General features: G+C 44.6%; 1 protein-coding gene across 1 annotated transcript; it reads left to right on the forward strand.

Moving 5' to 3' along the window:
* Positions 1-1,262: 1,262 nt before the first annotated feature.
* EIF3K (eukaryotic translation initiation factor 3, subunit K) lies at positions 1,263-19,012 on the forward strand. The gene is made up of 8 exons (XM_006899696.1): positions 1,263-1,339; positions 2,417-2,515; positions 8,738-8,858; positions 10,001-10,075; positions 13,973-14,039; positions 14,137-14,214; positions 17,464-17,589; positions 18,946-19,012. The coding sequence occupies exons 1-8, from the start codon at positions 1,281-1,283 to the stop codon at positions 18,975-18,977; spliced, it is 657 nt and encodes a 218-aa protein (XP_006899758.1). The 5' UTR covers positions 1,263-1,280; the 3' UTR covers positions 18,978-19,012.
* Positions 19,013-19,039: the final 27 nt, after the last annotated feature.

Here is a 19,039-nt window from a genome sequence, read left to right on the forward strand (position 1 = left end):
CTCTGGGAGCTGGAACTAGGCCAGCGCCCAGTGGGCCAGCAGGGCCACAGGGCTCAAATGCTGGCACCTCTTTCCCTCCCTACTCGCCCTGCACCCTTCTTGCTTCCACCGGCTGTGGCCTCCTCCCCTCCCCACTCTCGCTTCCTGCCCCAGCACAGGGCTGTGCAGCCAGCTCCACCCCCTGTCCCCTGGGCCCTGACAGCCTGTGACGGGCAGCTTGTGTCAGGACCCAGGGGACCCCCTCCACCCTTAGGGTGTAGATTTGGATGTAAATGAGATGTAAACTGTCTTGATCTTAATTATGGTTTGAGAGGCTGGGTATCCTGGCAAGCTGATTTTCAGTTCTGAGGAAGGAAAAAACCCCACAAAACATACATAGTTGAACTTTGCTGTGTGCAAGGGCGGTTGGCCACAAGCAGAGGTGGCAAGTATGTTTAGGAGATGGCTATGCAGTATGCATGCCTGTTACCCCAAGGTAACATGCATGCCACCTGCTGTGGGGTGTGCAGATCTGTAGATATGGCTTCTCATGCACTCACAGTATATGCTTCCACATACCGCGCACACTCTTGGGTGCTGCATTCTCAACATGGAGTCTATATCCACATTGCTGGACAAGTGGATTTGCTTGCCTTTGCCCTGAAGCTTGGCACGTTTCTGTTGGGCCCTAACCCAGGGAGCCGTGATGGAGCGTGACACTGGAGCAATGATCTGGCCTCAGAAGCACAAGATTGGTATGTGGTTAGGAGGCACAACCTCGCAGAATACATCCCTTGAGATACGGTCATGACTGCTGGAGTGTGGGATGTGTGTGACTGATATGTTTTCTTGCACCAGTATGTAAATTCACACACAACTGCTTGATAATGCTCACAACTCTTGTATATCACGAGTGCTCGATCTCTGACCCAGAGGCTTCTCAAATACGTAAACTCACGTCTGAGCCCCAGAACGAACCACACGAGGTTCGGGAAACACTCAGCCCCACCTTCTCGCCCGAGAAAGCGCCCGCGCGCTACATTAGGGTCAACTTTTTCTCAGTACAGCGCAGTTAGAGAAGATGCGCACGCGCCAATTGCGCCGGCTGGGAAGAAATCACGTGGCAGCCGGAAAGCGTGGCGGCGGCTGGAAGGCCCGCCCCTTCCACGGCCTCCTGGGCCCGGCAGGAACAGTGACGTATTTCCTCTTCCGTCATCTCCCTTTTCCGCTTCCTATCTGGGAGATCCTTGTGCTCTCTCTTGTTTTCGTGGTTTGCCGGTGTTTGGAAGGCGGCGGGATCCATGGCTGTGTTTGAGCAGATGAGAGCCAACGTGGGCAAGTTGCTCAAGGGCATCGACAGGTCTGAGTCTCGTCTAAGGGAGTGATTCTGGCCAAGCTGGGTGGAAGAGAGGATTTTCAGGAGTCAGAACCCCGGATGTGTCCTGAGATGGGGGATCTCCCTGTCATTCTGGAAGTAGGCGGTTCATTTTGGAGCCGTAGGAAACAGCACTGCACAGGCCTGGAGGAAAGAGAGAACCTCACCTATTATTCGCTTCCGTTCTCTCTGCGTCCTCTGCTTTTCACTGTCTTACTCTCGCCCTTCTCGATCCTGCATGTCATAACACCCAACTCTTTGTAGTTGTTTGGCGATGCTTACGTCCAGAGGTGGCCAAGTTACTACGCATAAGCGTTACAGTGGCAGCCAGGAGTGGTCAGACAAAATGGTGCGACGTGTGGTCTTTGATAGGGAAAGTATATAGAGACTTTGAAAGTCTGAGGTGGAGGAGATGCCTGATTGACTTGGTATAAACGAGGGTTTTGAAATCTAGCGGAAGACCTTAAAGACAATCCAAAATAAGACAAAAGAAGGGAGTTCCAGGCAGAAAAAAAAAATCACATGTTCTAAAAGATTATCTCAGTACTTCTTATGAATTGGAAACCATTTGTAATAGTTGAGCTGGAATGTACAGTTATTCATGGGAGGAGGACATTGGGGATCCATAGAATGATGATTGTAAAAAGAAGAAAGATATATTTGTGCTTTAGAATGACACTTCTGACTATTGTGTGGAGGGTGGAGTAGCCTGTTGGGAGTCTGGAGGAAGCTGGAAGACCAGAGTGGGAGTCTAGGAAGAAGAGAAGGAGTTGGATGGTAGAAATGTTTGTGTCCAGGTATGAGATACAAGGTCTGATTGACTGAGGGATGGAGAAGGGATCTAGAAGAAGACCCAGGGCGCCAGTAGAACTTCAGTGTATGCAAGAGAGAGGCTTGGTATGTGGAGAGATTTTATTAGAGATTATGGAGTGGATTAAGATTAGGTGAGGGCAGTACCAGATGTAGGGGAAAGGAGGGAGGAACAGGTTACAGTGTCTCCCTGGCCTCAAATAGACTCCCCTCCCGTCTCTTCTTTGTTCACCTGTTCTGTACTGCCACTAGGTACAATCCTGAGAACCTGGCCACCCTGGAGCGCTATGTGGAGACACAGGCTAAGGAGAATGCTTATGACTTGGAAGCCAACCTCGCTGTCCTGAAGCTGTGAGTATCTGCCTCTACCCCTGGCCAGCAGAGTGGCACTCTCAATGTGGGGTGGAACTTGGGGCAAGGTTAGCCTGCAGGATGTGCCTTCTCTCGATATGCAAGACCAGGAAACCCGGGAAGTTCTGTTAAAAAAGTTGAAAATATGTGTTGGAGAATATTTAAGATGAATATGGAGTTTAACAAGTAGTTGAAAATAAACATCCCTGTAATCACCATGGATTGATCAAACTTGAGTGTTACTAGTGATCCCAGAGCATTTGCCCCCATGCTTTTACAGGCTTATCCCCTGTTCCCCTTTTAAGCACTCTCTCATGCTCTTAGGACTAGGCATTCCACGCTAGTTTACCACAGCTGCATCCTTCTTGATAGACTTTGCTCATGTTTGCCTGCTCTAGCTTTGCTCAGATGTCACCATGTAGTGTGAGTCCCTCTCATTCCCGCTGCTCCGGCATAGCACTGAGTCTGTAAACACCATCAGTTTTGATGTCACTATTTTTGCTCTATGGTGCATGACTCTGTTGTAATTTTTCTTTCTCCTGTTGATAGATATTTGAGTTCTCCCTTCCTCAGGTACTTTACTTGTCATGTGACCTACTGGGTAATTAATCTGTGCAGATTACACAGCCTCGGCCTTTCAGCTGTAAAACTGGGATGGTAATGTTTAAATTGTGAGATTGTTCAGGGTGTTGGTACTGACCACTACTCAGTGAGTGTTTGCCTTTTGTTAATTGTGGATTTAACTGCTCTATTGTTCCAGTGGAGTAGATAGAGTTGTTCTTACTCTCATTTGCAAGAGAGTAAGAAACTAGGACACAGAGGATTTAAAACACATAGCTCCAAATTTTGGCCGAAAGCAGAGTATTCCAGAAAGTTGTATACCTATAGTTTTATGCAAAGCCATTTGATTATTTGGATCTTGATGCATTATTAATAGGTAATATTGTAAAGAATGGGAATTCCATGGTTATGCTCTGTGGAACCTATATCTAGACCAAGAATCAGTCATTACCAAACTAACCACTGGCAGCGTAGTGTTAGATGGAAAAAAGATTGACATTATCAAGAATTTTGTTTACTTGGATTCACTATCAACACCCATGGTAATAACAGTCAAATAGAATGATGGAAAGATCTGCTGTCAGGGATCCCTCAAGAGTACTGACAAACAATCATGTCAGCCTAAAGACTAAGATGTTTCTTGATTCAAGCCATTTTCAGTTGCTTCTTACACATCAGAAAGTTGAACAATGAAAGAACTATTAAAAAGGAATATATGATTAGGTATCATACATACGGCAGCAGCCCAGAATAAGGTACATCATTGCAAAGAGGACTGGGGACGGGGTGGAGATAGTTAATTGTGCAAAAATGAATTAAATTTTTTTATTATTATTTTCTGTGTGTGTATACTATCAAATTGGATCTGACTGGTGCAGGAAGAGATGGCCCCTCCTTCTCCAGCAGAGCATCTGGTGGATTTGAACCACATATCTCTGGGATTGCAGTGAATTTTTTTTTAAATAGTGAACTCATTGCACACTTTTGTTTATTGCTGCTTTGTTCACAATAGCAAAGAATTGGAAACAACCCACGTGCCTATCAGCAAACGAATGGATAGAGAAGCCGTGGTATATTCACACAATGGAATATTATGCTGTATTGAAAAACAAGGAATTCATGAAATACTATACAAAATGGGTGACCCTGGTCTCCTCTTTCTGCCCCACCTACTCGGCAGCGGCGGTGGCAGCAGCTGTGGCTGTTCCTGCCTCTCTGCCACCTCCTCCCTGCCTAGCTCATGGCTGGCAGGGTGGGGGTTAGGGGGGAACGGTAGATATAGACACTTCCCTTAGACAAGTTATTCCACAGTGGCACTGTGGGAAATTCATAGTGAGATACTGATGTCATCAATAAACAAATAGGATCACATTTTGTGTTTTGACTCTGGGAAGGATAATCTCCTGTTGTCAGCCTAATGCAGCGTTCAAAGACCTATGATTCTTTCCAAGATGAACTTGAAGATTATATAAAAGTACAGAAGGCCAGAGGTTTAGAGCCAAAGACTTGTCTCAGAAAAATGAAAGAAGTCTATTTGGGAACCTTTGGGTACAAAGAAGTTGATTCCAGACCCAGATAAAGAATGTCTGATCAGAGACTCCCGTATGAAACTGTCTAGGCTTAATTCCCAAGACCATACAATATTCCACAAATGCTGGAGAACCAGTTACCTCACTGCCTTCCAGCTTTTGGCAGTCGAATGAAGCTAGACCCTCCAAGCTGCCATAAACTCTCCAGGGACTGTTCCTCAGGAAAGCCATTGCCCCTGAACCTTAGCAAGACTGTCATTGTGGCTCATACACTGGAGAATCTGACATTTACAAGCATCTCTCAGAAAACAGTACCACTGCCCACCAAGCCAGTCGTAGAGAAATGCACCGGAAAACAGAGGTACCATGTGAAGGACAGAGAAAAGTAAGAGAAGGAGCAGCCCAAGTATAAGAAGAGTTGTGAGGAAACAGACTCAGTAAACAAAGAGCATCCAAGAAAAGCAAACAGATCTGGAAATAGTGTCAGTGCCGAAAACCTGAAGACTCAAAAGGAGAAAAACCACTGAGAAGTCTGCTCTCTAAGAAGGAGGAACGGAAGTGTAAGACAAGAAAACTCAAGGCCAAGAAAAGACAGATGAAGAGATGCTATGGGACCTGTCTGTCCTTGGATTTTGAAGCCATTGACTTGTTTCTTCTGAGATTGAATTTGGGGGGAAATAGTTGAATGAGGTTTTTGTTTGTTTGTTTCATGAGGTGATTGTTCTATACATTTTTTTCCCTTACATGAGCCAGTACTTTAACATCTAATGAAGACCAGGTGAATAGAAAGTATTTTCATGTGTTTCTTCTCCAGTTGAGAAGAAAAGCGATTACTCTTTCTAAAAACATCATTACATTTTTCTTCTATGTCATTTTCCTAATCAGAATGACTCTGGACTTTATTAATTTAATTGCTGTGATAGAAGAGTCATTCTGGAGGGTTAATAGACTTGCAGACTCTTTCTTGGCTGGATATACTTTAGTTTTAATGGGATAGTTTTGGGTATATTAGTTTTCTATATGAAGCAATTTAGATTCTTTGTTAGCTTTAACTTGCAGTGGAAAATGAAATGCTTTATAATAATAAACTTAGATTAAATATGGTTTTAAAATGTTCAGAGTCCTGATAAAAATCAGTTTATATTCTCAAAATGTTCAGCAGCTAATTAAGCCGACCGTCCTTCTTTTCTGTGGGGGCCGGTGTGCAATGGCTGCAAACAGCAACTCTTTGGTAGTGTATGCAGCCTGTTGCATGTACAGGTTGCCCTAAGGGACCTTGGAGACAACTCTTGGAAAAAGAAAACAAAGAAAAAAAATGTAAATATATTCTCAAAATGTTTATAATAAAATGGTCTAACTTAAAAAAAAAGTGTGACCCTGGAGGACATTATACTGAGTGAAATATCTCAGTCAGTCTTAAAACGACAGATGTTGCATAGTTGTAAAAATATTGCAATGGGCCTGACATTGGGGTTGAGGGAAGGCAGAGAAAGAGGAGGGGATAAATAATGTATAATCCTTATATAATATATAATGCATTGAAACAGATGAGAGAGAGAACTGTTTAAAAGAGATATATGATTAGGTATTACTGTCATGACGAGTCCAGAATGAAGGCGCTTGGAGTGGACTTGGGGAGGGATTGTATAACAGTGAAAGAATTTTTCTTTTACATTTCAAAGAGAAGAGCGAAATTGGGGGGAGGGGGTGGGCAGGGAGAAAAGTGCAACAATAAATGAATGGAAATCCTAAGTCTCTGTAAATTTTCATTAAAATTAATTTTTAAAAAAATGAACTCAAAACAACTATATCATCTCTCCCCAGTGAGAATAGCAAAATTCAACAGAGCAGCAAACAACAAATTCTGGCCAGGTTGTGGAGAAACTGGAACTCTTTTCCACCATTGGTTGGAATGTAAAATGGTACAACCACTATGGAAAGCAGTATGGCACTTTCTCAGAAAGTTGGAAATAGAAATTCCATTTAAGCCAGCAGTTTCACTACTTGGAGTATACCCTAAAGAAACCAGAACTGCCACCCAAGCAGATATATGCTCACCCATGTTTATTGCAGCTTTGTTCAGAATAGCAAAGAGAAAGGAAAAAAGCCAAGTGCCCATCAACAAACGAATGGCTAGAAAAGCTGTGGTAAATTCACACAATGAAATATTATGCAGCACTGAAAAACAGCTCATGAACTATTATACAACATGGGGGACCCTGGAGGACATTATGCTTAGTGAAATACCTCAGTCACAAAAAAACCCCAAAAATACTGCATAGAGCCACTGTTATAAAGCAGGACTCACATGGGAGTTGGGAAACTAAGCAAACAGGGAGAGAACTGTATAAAAGGAATATATGATTAGGGATTATTGGTATGATAAGAGTCCAGAATAAGAGCTACATAGTAAAGTGGTCGGACAGGGGATGCTGTATGACAATGAAAGAACTTTTTTTCCCCAAAGGACAAAACTAACTGGGGAGGAAAATGTGTAACAGTGAATGAATGGAAATCCAAGTTCTTTATAAATTTTCATTAAAATCTCAATTTTTAAAAAAGTGAACTGGGGGAGGGAGGGAGAGGGGGGTAAAATGTACAACAATTAATGAATGAAAATCTAACTTCTCGTAAACTTTCGTTAAAGGCAAAATTAAAATTTTTTTAATTATCCATTTTTAAAAAATGAACTGGGGGAAGGGAGGAGGGTAAAATGTGCGACAATTCAAAAAAATTGGACTTTGAATGACAGAAGAGTTGTTGCTTTTGAATTGTACTTTGGAGAAGATGACTAAATATTTCATGTACTGACAAAAGAAGAAACTTATGTTTTGGAGAAAGTTTGACCAGGTGCTCCTTAGAGACAAGGATGGTGAAACATCATCTCATGTGTACTTTGGACAGGTTGTCAGAAGAGATCAGTCCTTGGGAAAAGATACCATCCTGGGAAAGGTGGAGGACCGGAGAAAGGGAGGAGGTCCCTCAGCGATATGGATTGGCGCATTGGAAAATGGGCTCAAGCGTGTCAGCGATGGTGAGAACGGCACTGGAAGTTTAGGTCTGTGAGTTATAAGTTACAGTGAGCACCTAGTAACGACAGTGTACAGTCCATGCTTAGCCGTTAACCCAAGAAGCTGGACTGCAGGAAGAAGAATGTGTCATTAAGATGAGAGGCAGAATCATTAACCTGCAGTATACAGATCACACTGCCTTGCTTGCTGAAAGCTGTATGCATTTGAAAGACTTGCTAATGAATATCAGCATTCAATATGGACCAGACGTCAACATAAAAATCACAATTGGACAATAATAAAAGGATAAATAGAAAAAGTTAAAGCTGTCGAAGATTTAGTCAAAGTTGGATTCACAGTGAATCCAATGGCCTGAAAATTAAATGATGCTTTGGGTAAATATGCTGTCAAAAAAATCTCTTCAAAATGTTAAAAAGCAAAGATGTCACTTTGAGGACTAAGATGCATTTCCCCCAAATCATCATGTTTTCCGTTGCCTCAAGCATGTAAATGCTGGATGATAATAAGACTGAAAAAGGAATTGATGTCTTTGAGATATGGTACTGGGGAAGGATGTAGACTGTCCCATGAAAGAACAAACATATTTTTGAAGAATTGGAGCCAGAATGCTCCTTAAAAACAAGAATAGTGAGATGATATCTCACATGCTCTCAGCATGTTACCAGGAGGCCCTAGTCCCTGGGGAAGGATACCAGGTGGGTAAAATAGAGGGTCTGTGAGAAAGAGAAAAACCTTCAGTAGAATGGATTTGCACAGTGGCTACAACAGTGGATGGACATAGCAATGATTGAGAGGATGGCATAGCACCAAATAGTGTTTTATTCTGTGTTTAGGGTTGCTGTGAGGCAGAATGAACTCAACAGCACCTAACATAAATTCTAATGTATGAATCTCTTCTAACAATAAGTGCCTCATTGAATGACTGTGAGAATTAAATGTTCCTATTTACAGCCAGAAAGTAGTGGAGCTGAGATTAGAGCCTCAACATGGCCACCTCCCAAACTCCAGAGCTTGATGTGACCGAAGAAGAAGACAGCCTGCCTGCTGCCTGCTCAGAGACCTGGAGGTGCCACTGACACTGTGTCTCTTGTTCTCCTTAGGTACCAGTTCAACCCAGCCTTCTTTCAGACCACAGTCACTGCTCAGATCCTGCTGAAAGCCCTCACCAACCTGCCTCACACTGACTTCACTTTGTGCAAGTGTATGATTGACCAAGCACATGTATCCTTCCAGCTCTGGGGACCAGGGCTTGTAGGGAGGGGAAGTAGATGAATCTCAGGGAACTGGACATCAATTCATCCAGGAACAGTAACTGCCTACCCCAGGCCAGAACCCTGTCCTTATGCAGTTCGTGGTTCAAATGGAGGAAACAGGTCTCTGTCGGCTATAGCCCAGAATATTGGGCCTGGGGAGTCCAACACCTGATCCTGATTGGAGGTTTGGGAAAGCTGCCTGGAGGAGGGAACATCTAGTGGATGAAAAGCTAGGAAAGGGTGGTCCAGGCACATGGAACGATATGTAGAGTATCCTGGAAAGAAAGAACAGGTTAGCTTCTAGAGACATTAGAGGAAGTTGAGCATAGCCTTGCATAGATTGTAAACTACAGTGCAGTCAGACTCTGAAAGGGCCCTGGGAAACCATGCCCAGAGTGATAGAGGTAGATATATCCTCTAGACAGATTCCCCTAACAGCTCTCAACCAAGAAAGGAGCCACTGGTTTAAGAGACAGGAGAGGATGGAGGCTGGGACCTGGGAGGCCCCACAGGACAGCAGTTTTGTTTTAATGGCATTTGAAAAAACAAAACACAAAACCACCAAACCATACACAATTTAAAAAGTATGGAAGGGCATCAAAGAAGTACACCCCAAGAAGCAAGTGTTCCTCTGCCACTTGTCCCAGGGCTACCCTTCCATTCTCTGGAGGTAAGAGTTGCTTGCAGTTCTTGGGTACTGTTCCCAGGTAATTCTTGTAATGAAAACATGGGTGAGTGTTTATATACATGCATCTTTCCCCATACCCAAACAGCGAGAATTTAGGCACATTGTCTGCAGTTTGATTTATTCATATTGTTGGGTTTCCCTATCAATGCCAGCAGTTGACAATCCCAGTTCATGGATGCCCCAGAGTTCATTCCAGCATCTCCCTTGCTGGCCCTTAGGTGATTTCTCATCTTTGACCAGTACACTGCTTGTGGCAGACCCCCGTCCTCTTCCTTACTTACATGAAAGAAAAAAGATGGCTTCATTTTCCAGTTGGTTTTCTGAGCTGGACCTTTAGAAGAAAGGAGTGAGAATGACTGATCTAGGACCCAGCACCACCCTTCTCAGATTCCAGGCCATTTCCCCTTAACACTTCCTCCCAGCAAGAAGAACGGCCGATCCGACAGATACTCTACCTCGGAGACCTGCTGGAGACCTGCCACTTCCAGGCCTTTTGGGTAATTTTTCTTGGGTTGAGGGATAGGTTGGGTGGGCCCAGAGTCAGCAGGGTTGAGCTGTGCCAAGTAGACGGTTAGGTACCTCTGATTTTTGGGGGGGTTGTGCTTAGTGTGTTGCACATGTGATGTGGAGCTGTCATCCTGCAGAGCCAGGCTCCCAGATCCTCCCTAGGCCCCAAGGGTCGAGCTGATTTCTCTCGCATCCCTCCCTCCTTTGCATCCTTCCTTCTTGTCCCCTGGTATTTGCCATCTGTCATAAGCAAAAGCTGTGCTCGCTTCAGCAGCACATATACTAAAATTGGAAAGTGGAACGATACAGAGAAGATCAGCAAGAAGTGTTCCATAAGAAAAAAAAAATTTAAAAAAAAGCAAAAGCTTCCCATTCTATTCCCATTCTCTGAACAATCTCCTTTTCTTGCTCTGCCCAGAGTTTTGTACCCTCACTGAGGATGTCCCTTGTCCTGCAGCTCCCTCCCCTTCCTGAAGCCCCTGGACAGGCATTCACCCCAGCACTGCCGATCGTGACCATGCACATGCTCACTTTGTGGGTGTCAGCAGCAGCCCCCACGATCAAAGCTCAACGCATGAAACTTTTTTTCTCCATGTACATGCTCACTTTTTGGGTGTCAGCAGCAGCCCCCACGATCAAAGCTCATTGCATGAAACTCTTTTTTTCCCCCCTCCTTCCCCACACCTTTTTCTTGTTGTATACCATCAAATTGGATCTGACTGGCACAGGAGAAGATTGTCCCTCCTTCTCCAGCAGAGCATCCGGTGGATTTGAACCGTGTGCCTTTCAGATTGCAGGGCAGCTTCTTGCCTGACTGTGAAACTCTTGAGGAACTTTCAGAGCTGCTGATCTCTGTGTACTCCCTCACTGAATCTGGATGTCATGTGGGCTGTGGGATTTTTAACATGATCTCAGATCATTCTGAGCACTGGCTGGTGTTTGGGATCACTGGTGTTCTTGGATTTATTCTCACTGATAAGATGATGATTCTCTCCCTGCCGCCCACACGCTACCATGAATTTTAAATAAGACTACATGCATTCACGCTGGTAGGGTAGTAGACACCCATTGTGAATTATGCACATTTCTTTTTTTTTATTATTATTAAATTTTATTAGTTTCAATGAACATTCACAGGGATTCTGGGCTTTCACTCCTTCATTGCTGCACCATTCTCTCCACCCTCCTCCCCAGTTTGTTCTTCTTCCCCGCCATCCGAATGTCTGTTTTAATTGTCCAATTGCCTCAGTGCTTGTCAAAGTCAGTTCTGATTAATCTCCTTTGTTGGTGTGTCCTTTGCCATTCTCTATCCCTCCTCCCTGAGAGAGACTTTACCCTGATTCATAAGGAAAAGGGGATGGCGTATTCTCTTAGCTACTTCCTGCTGAAAAGGGACGCTGTGGGTTTCAGGGTGAAGATCTTCTCTCACTACTCTAAAGGGCCCCTTTGGCAGTAGGAAACACATAGACTATTATGGAAATTGATTTTGGAATTTAGATGCACTCTTATTGATTGTGCTTGGCTGTACATGTTCATATCCTTGAAGATGTATCATGGGGGTGTTGCAACCTAGAAGACACAAATTTGACTAACAAGTTATAAGTACATGAGTCAAAAATTATGGAAAAGTAAAAGAAAGGATTCTTTCATTGTTTTACAAACCCGCCCCCAGGTCCCCTCCACCATGTAGCCCTCGCTCTAGACTCCTGTGATGACAGAAGTACCTAGTCATAGATCTCTTTTAAACAGTTTTCTCCCTCCTCTGTTTCAGTGCAGTATACATTATTGAACCCATCTTACTCAGTCTCTCCCCAACCCCAAGGACAGTCCCATTCTACAACAGTGGCATCATGTAATATTTATCCTTTTGTGACTGGGATATTTCACTCAGCATAATGTTCTCCAGAGTCAACCATTTTGAATAATATTGCATGAGTTCCTTGTTTTTTAATGCAGCATAGTATTCCATTGTGCGAATATACCACAGCTTCTCTAGCCATTCGTTTGTTTTTGGGCACTTAGGTTGTTTCCAACTCCTTGCTATTGTGAACAAAGCTGCAATAAACATGGGTGTGCATATATCTGCTTGGATGTCAGCTATGGTCTCTTCAGGGTATATTCCCAGTAGTGGAATTGCTGGGTCAAATGGTATCTCTATTTGCAACTTTTTGAGAAAGCGCCACACTGCTTTCCACAGGGGTTGCACCATTTTACACTCCCACCAACAGTGAATCAGGGTTCCAGTTTCTCCACAACCTCGCCAGCATTTGTTGCTTGATGTTCTGTTAAATTTTGCTATTTTGACTGGGGTGAGATGATATCTCATAGTTGTTTTAAATTATGCACATTTCTACCCCTTGACAGCTCTTCCTGGCTTCCCAGCCCACGTGTGGGACTTTTGAACAAGAATATCTTTACTCGATATTCTCGCGTGTGATCTGTTCCTGTCCTCACATCCCTTCTCCTTATGAGAATAAATCTTCCAGTTCTTCTCTCCCTCCCCTCCAGTCACACTTGCCCAGCAGAGCAGCCCTGTGGGGCCCAACTCCCTGTCCCTTCCACACCTGCCTGCATTGTGATTGCAGCTAGAGAAACACCCACCTTGAGTGTATCACTCCCTTAGGGTCCACCTGGCCTTCCGCCCTCCTAGCAGTCTGGCTTCCTCGCCCACTTTGTCTGTTCAGCTTAACTGACTGGTCTTTTCACATCTTCTTGTCTCTTGCCCGTCTCACCTTGATTTACTTCGTGGGAACATAGACGCAATCAAAGCACAGCTTGCACTTTCTCTTGTCTCTGGTCTTCACATGCTGCTTGCAGCTTTAGTCCTGGGAGAGGGGATTGTGTAAAGCCACCCTTCCAAGGTTTGCTGGGTCCCCTTCCTTCACCCATTTAAGCTCTCCTTGCTTCCCTTAACATTCTGAGCTATTCCTGTCATGCCAGTGGCACATTTAATATGCAGTTCTCTTAAGGTAACAGGGAAATTGACCCTTGTCCTCCACCTTCAGCTGCCACCCCCTCTGCACTTCGTAAAATCGCTCTCCTGAGTATGGGGACCACCTGTCCTAATCTGCCTAGGACTCTTCTTGTTTTTAAACCTACATTCTCACATCCTGATAATCCCTCAGTGGTGGAGTAATCAAGAGCATTTGTTCGCCCTCTTCCTGGGACATGTTGGCTCTTACTCTCTCTTCCCTCCCTGCTTAGTTGAACTCATTCCCTGCAGACTGATGGCTGCCCACCTCCTACCTCCCATACACGCCCCTGAAACTGCCCTTGGCGAGATCCTCAGTCACTTCCACATGCTATATCAGACGTCTGGGCTGCTCTGTTAGCTGCCTCGGAGACAAGTGAGCATGCTCTGCTCCAGACAGCGTTCTTCATCCAAGGCGACTGCTCTCCTGGCTATCTCCTCCCCTTCCACTATATACTCTTTCAGTATCCTGGGGGGCTGTTCATCCTCCCTCTAATGCCGGAGGGACCTCTTTTGGTTGGTGATGAAGATGGTATTGTGGCAGGATTGTCCCTGTCTTGTTTGAGGAGCACTGAGGAAGCCCAAGTAGCTGGAACACGATGAGCAAGGGGACAAGGAGGAGGCAGTGAGCTCACAGAGGTGACGGGCAGATGAGATCAGGGAGGTCTCAGGGCCACGGTGGGGGCTTTGACTGACACGTTGAGTAAGACAGGTTGAAGGAGAGGTGCAGGTGACTCACCTCTACCCAGCTCTGTGAGCTTGGACAAATCACTCCGCCGCTCTAAGCCTTAGTGTCCTCTCTAACCACAGTTAAAGGGTTATAACAGAAAAAGGCCTGGCCTGTGAGGTAAATGTTGAAATGTTAGCTGCTATTATTAATGCTGACATCTTTATGAATATTTTCATTCCCTCACAGCAAGCCTTGGATGAGAACATGGACCTCTTGGAGGGCATTACAGGCTTTGAAGACTCTGTCCGGAAATGTAAGCCGCTCTCTGCTCCCTGGGAGAAGGAGTGAGGGGTGGGAGGAGTAGGGTTGTAGGAGAAGCCTTCTCACTGGCTTTTGTCTGATCCACACAGTTATTTGCCACGTCGTCGGCATTACTTACCAACATATTGACCGCTGGCTGCTGGCTGAGATGCTCGGGGATCTGACAGGTAAAGTCTTCTCTAGGTCCCCTGTGCAAGTCACCAGAGCTTAGGGATGGTGATGGGCAGTGGATTGGCCCACTGGACTCATCCATGCTTTACCATTAGTGAAGCTCCTGTCCTAGGGAGATCCCGGTTGGTGTAACACATCGTTCTGCCTTGGGCTGGGTTCTCCAGAGAAGCAAAACCTGTGAAGAATGTATGTACATGTATGTGTCTAGAAAGATTTCAAAGGAATGGCCCATGTGCTTGTAGAAGCTAGCAAGTCCCAGGTCTGTAGATCAGAACTCAGGAGAGAGACATCTGGCAGGCAGGTGGACTGCTGGCTTTGGAGATTGTCACCTTCAGAGGCTGAGGAGTCCATGGGTTGCCAGGGAGCAGGCTCGCAGTCTACAGCCTTCAGACGCTCGCAAATCCAAAGTCTGCAAGGATGGCAGGCTGCTGGTTCACGTCTTGAGATCACGAACCAGATAGCTAGAAGCAGGATTGATTGGACCAGAAGCTCTCCAGCTAGGCCAGAGAGTCCATACACCTCGTGAGGAGGCATCCCTTCATTAGATTGTGCTGATCCTGTAATTACACAATCCGACTTCATTAGCTTCTTTGTTGTTTTGTACCCTTGAGAGGCAGTCAACTCATAGCATCCCTACAGCAAGTCAGCAGGGTTTCGGGGGCAATAAATTGCACAGGAAGAGATTGTCCGTCTCTCTCCTGCAGAGCAGCTGGTGGATTCAGAACACGTGCCTTTGGGTTGGCAGTACAATTTCTTACCACTGAGTTACCAGAGTATCATGTTGTGTGCAGAAACAACTCATAGCTGATCCTCCAGCAGGTTTTCAGAGGTAGTAAATTTCACAGAAGTTTATGCATCCTTCTCCTGTGGAGCGGCAGGTGGATTTGAACCATGTGCCTTTGGGATTGCAGTGTGACTTCTTAACATTAGGCCACAAGAGCTCCCCTAGGGAATCATAGAGCATCAAAGAGGTTGGAATTTATAACACCTATTGTTATGTGCCATCAAGTTGCTTGTGACTCATAGCGATGCTATGAACCCTGCTCTATCTACCCCCATTACCATAGTCAGTCCATCTCATCCGGGGTCTTCATTTCTTGAGCTGTCCTTCCATCCTCCCACATATGATGTCCCTCTCTAAGGACTGATCTCACCTTGTAGCAAGCCTAAAGTACATCAGACGAAGCTTCAGAATCCCTGCCTCCAAGGAGCAGCCTGGTTTCACCCTCTCTAGGTCGAACCTATTTGTTCTCCAGCATCACAGCTCAAAGGCCTTAATTCTTGTATCATCCCTAGTCGTCCAGCTTTCAGATGCATAGCAAGTAATTGTGAAGACCATGGCCTTGATTGGGTGCACTTTAGTCTCCAGACTGACATTGTTGCTCTTCAGAACTCTGGAGAGGTCACTGACAACAGACTTTGCCAATACAATTTGTCTTTTGATTTCCTGGCTGCTGGTACCAAGAGTGTTGATTGACCAAGCAAACTGAAGCTGTTAACAATCTCAGTCTCTTCACTGTCTGTCATGATGCTGCCAATTCCTGGCCCAGTAGTAAGAATCTTTGTTTTCTTGATGTTGCACTTTAATCCATATTTAAGGCTGCAGTCCTTGACTTCTGCAGCAAGTGCCTCAGGTCCTACTCAGTGTCGTAATTGGTAAAAAACAAGTCCCCAGGAATTGACGGCATACCAATTGACCTATTTATAACACCTAGGATTATTTTATTATACTTAGAGAGAATCATGGCTATGTTGACATATAGTCTTAACCATCATATATTTCTTAGGAGAGATCTTGGGTCATTTGTTGCCTAATTCTGAGTGCCAGATCTTATTCCAGGTCCTGGCACACACTAATGAGCAAAACAGAGATTCCTAAAGTTGAAATAAGACCATTTTATCGACTTTAAGGGTTAGATTAATAGTGAAATGAAATATTAAGAAAAATTACATTTGCAAAATTTAGTACAATTTTAAATATTCATTTGAAAACTGATGTTGAATGATGATTTTTAAAAATTTTTGTCCTGTACCAGTCAAATCTGATTTGACAGTACACACACACACAAATAATTTAAAAAAAAAATTGTCAATACCTAAGTGTATTAAAATTTTAACTACTTGTTAAAAAAAACCCATCACCAGAGACAACTCAGCTTTGTTCTCATGAAGGTAGTAGAGCAAATAGATTAATATGTTCATCTATGAGGCAGCTTACAGAGGGGGCAGAGGTGGGGAGGAGTGCACTGAGGATCACGCTCAGTGAGACAGACATCCTGGGACAGCAGAGATAATGGAATTGAGAGAGTCATTGGAGGGTTCACATTTGTGTTTTTAAAATCTTTCTAAAAAGGAAAAAAAATTTGCTTGTTTGGAGGTAGGGAGAATGGGATGCAAGAAGGGAAATTACTGTTTTGGGGAAGAGTGGTAACAAGGGGGAGCATCTGGTCTTGGGGGTAAAACTTCTCTGAGAACCTTCTCATACGTGTTTCCTCACTTGGTCCACATAGCTTTTAGCTTAGTTTCTTTTTTGTTTTAGATAACAACCAGACATATTTCCCCAACTTATAGCCGGTACTTTGGGTCAGGCATTATGCCTGTTGCTCTCTCTCCTCAGGTAGCTGGTACACATCTTCAAAATGTGCAATGCCATTAGAACAGGCTCCCACAGGCCTTGTTGGCAGCTGCCCTCCGTTTGACTCCAGCTCATGAAACCTTATGGACAGTAGAGTGAAACCCTGCCCAATCCTGCACATATCTTAAACTGAGTAAAGAAAAGCAACTGGGTGGAATTACGTTAAGTTGATAGCACTCAGACAGAAAAAAAGTTATTTCAGGTAACTGAGCATAATGCTCTAGCCATGTGTATTTTCTAAGGACAAAAAGGAACCACAAAGGAGTTCTCAAACTTGATGCAAGCGGCTAGAAATGATAGCGTGAGAGTTTGGAAACAATTTCATGTGGACTGTGTAGAAAAGCAGAAAAGTAAAAAATACTGCGCCTAAAAATAAGTGAAGGCAAAAGTGCTGCCATATTAAATAGGAGAAAATGATAAAAGCTCCCTTTGGCTGCCAGTCAGGACAACCCTAGCCGAGTAGAAGATGCTGGTGACTTCTGTTGGTCTGATCTGCAGCAGTGAGGCCCGAGGGTGCCGTAATCTCACAGGTCAGTTCTCTTGGCCCACAGCCTCCTGGGACAGTGGGTTAGGGTAAGCAAAGTCCCTGTGTTACCCTGTGTCCCTACAGACAGCCAGCTCAAGGTGTGGATGAGCAAGTATGGCTGGAGCGCCAATGAGTCGGGCCAGATCTTCATCTGTAGCCAAGAAGAGAGCATTAAGCCCAAGAACATTGTGGAGAAGATTGACTTTGACAGTGAGTGGGGGCCTGAAGTCTCAGGCTACAGGGCCTGTGCGGGGTTGAGGGAAGACACCCTGCAACTGAGACTTGAGCCAAAGCCCAAAGCACTTGGATAGAAATATACTTACGCAAGGCCAGGAAATTTGTAACTTCCAGATGTCACTGACCTCCCAGAGGCCTGTTTGCCAGGGTGGGAGAATATAGGGGTGCTACGTGTCCTTCCCTGGACTTTTGAGGCCTAGGTCCTGCCCTGCATGGTGTCCCCACTCCATTACTGGGTCTAATGTAGTGAAGGGATCTGTCTTTTATCCTCAGGATTTTTAGGTCCTCAGTGCTGGCATTCTCTGAGAAATGACAGAATGCTTAACTGTGCACGCTGAGGGAGCTGGGAACTCTTTCTTTCAGGACTTTGTAACAGTACTTCCCTGTGCCTCAGTTTCTTCATCTAAAAAAATGAGGATGACAACGATCATTATTACAACAAATATTGTAGAATTCCTTACTGATTGAGTGATTGGAACCTCACTCCATCCCTCTAAGGTTGGGGCCATTATTGTAAGTTAAGGTAAGATGATTAATGTGTAACAGTTTGCAAAGAGCCAATTACATAGTTCAACAATTGTTAGTCATTGTTACTTTCAGTCAGACCAGGGGACAGGGATCATTTCCCTGGGGCTTTGGTTCTTCTTTCTGCTCTCTTGGTGAGATGTTAATGTTTTAAAGGTGTGTATTGGACAGTGTGGCTTCTCAGTGCAAACCAGCTGAGGATGTACTTGGTTGAGGAACAGTGCTGAACTTGGAGACAGGGGAACCTCACTTGTGAGCTGGAGTTCCCTGTGAGGATTCACTTGAACTGGGTCTGTAGTGAAGAGGCCCACAGCCTGTGCTTGGAGGATCTTGCAAATAGCACATCACATTTAATATTTACTTAATCTTGACAACCATCCAATCATCTATCTAGATGTGATTCTCATCCCCGTTTGTCAGGTGGGGAAACTGATGCACAGAGATGTTAAGTAGTTTTAACTACTACCCAACTGCCTTTATGTTACACTTTGTAGTGTCAGCTTTGGAGAACCCCCGTTGTGCTCTGGAGTGTCAGTAGCTGGTGGTTTAGAACTTACGTACCAAGGAGTCAGAACCAACCTATAGCTGACCTTGCAACCGGTTTTCAGAGGCTGTCAATTGTATCTCTCCCTCAAAGCAGCTGGAGGATTTGAACTCCATGCCTTTGCTTGGCAGTGCAGTGCCGAAAAAGGACAAAGGTTTATGCTATACAGAAGTTTGAGACCTGTGGTTGGTGGCTAATGGCTGGAGGTGTCTCTCCCATTCTTTCCGCACTAACTTGATCTCCCCGTCTCTTCCTCACAGGTGTGTCCAGCATTATGGCCTCTTCCCAGTGACTTTGCAGCAGTATAATAAAGATTTGTTGACTTAGTCCTGCTGTGTCCTCAGTGACTTCCGG

This window comes from Elephantulus edwardii, unplaced genomic scaffold (genome assembly GCF_000299155.1).
Source record: "Elephantulus edwardii isolate Elephantulus edwardi_28Jun2011 unplaced genomic scaffold, EleEdw1.0 scaffold00266, whole genome shotgun sequence".
Classification (NCBI taxonomy): Eukaryota; Metazoa; Chordata; class Mammalia; order Macroscelidea; family Macroscelididae; genus Elephantulus; species Elephantulus edwardii.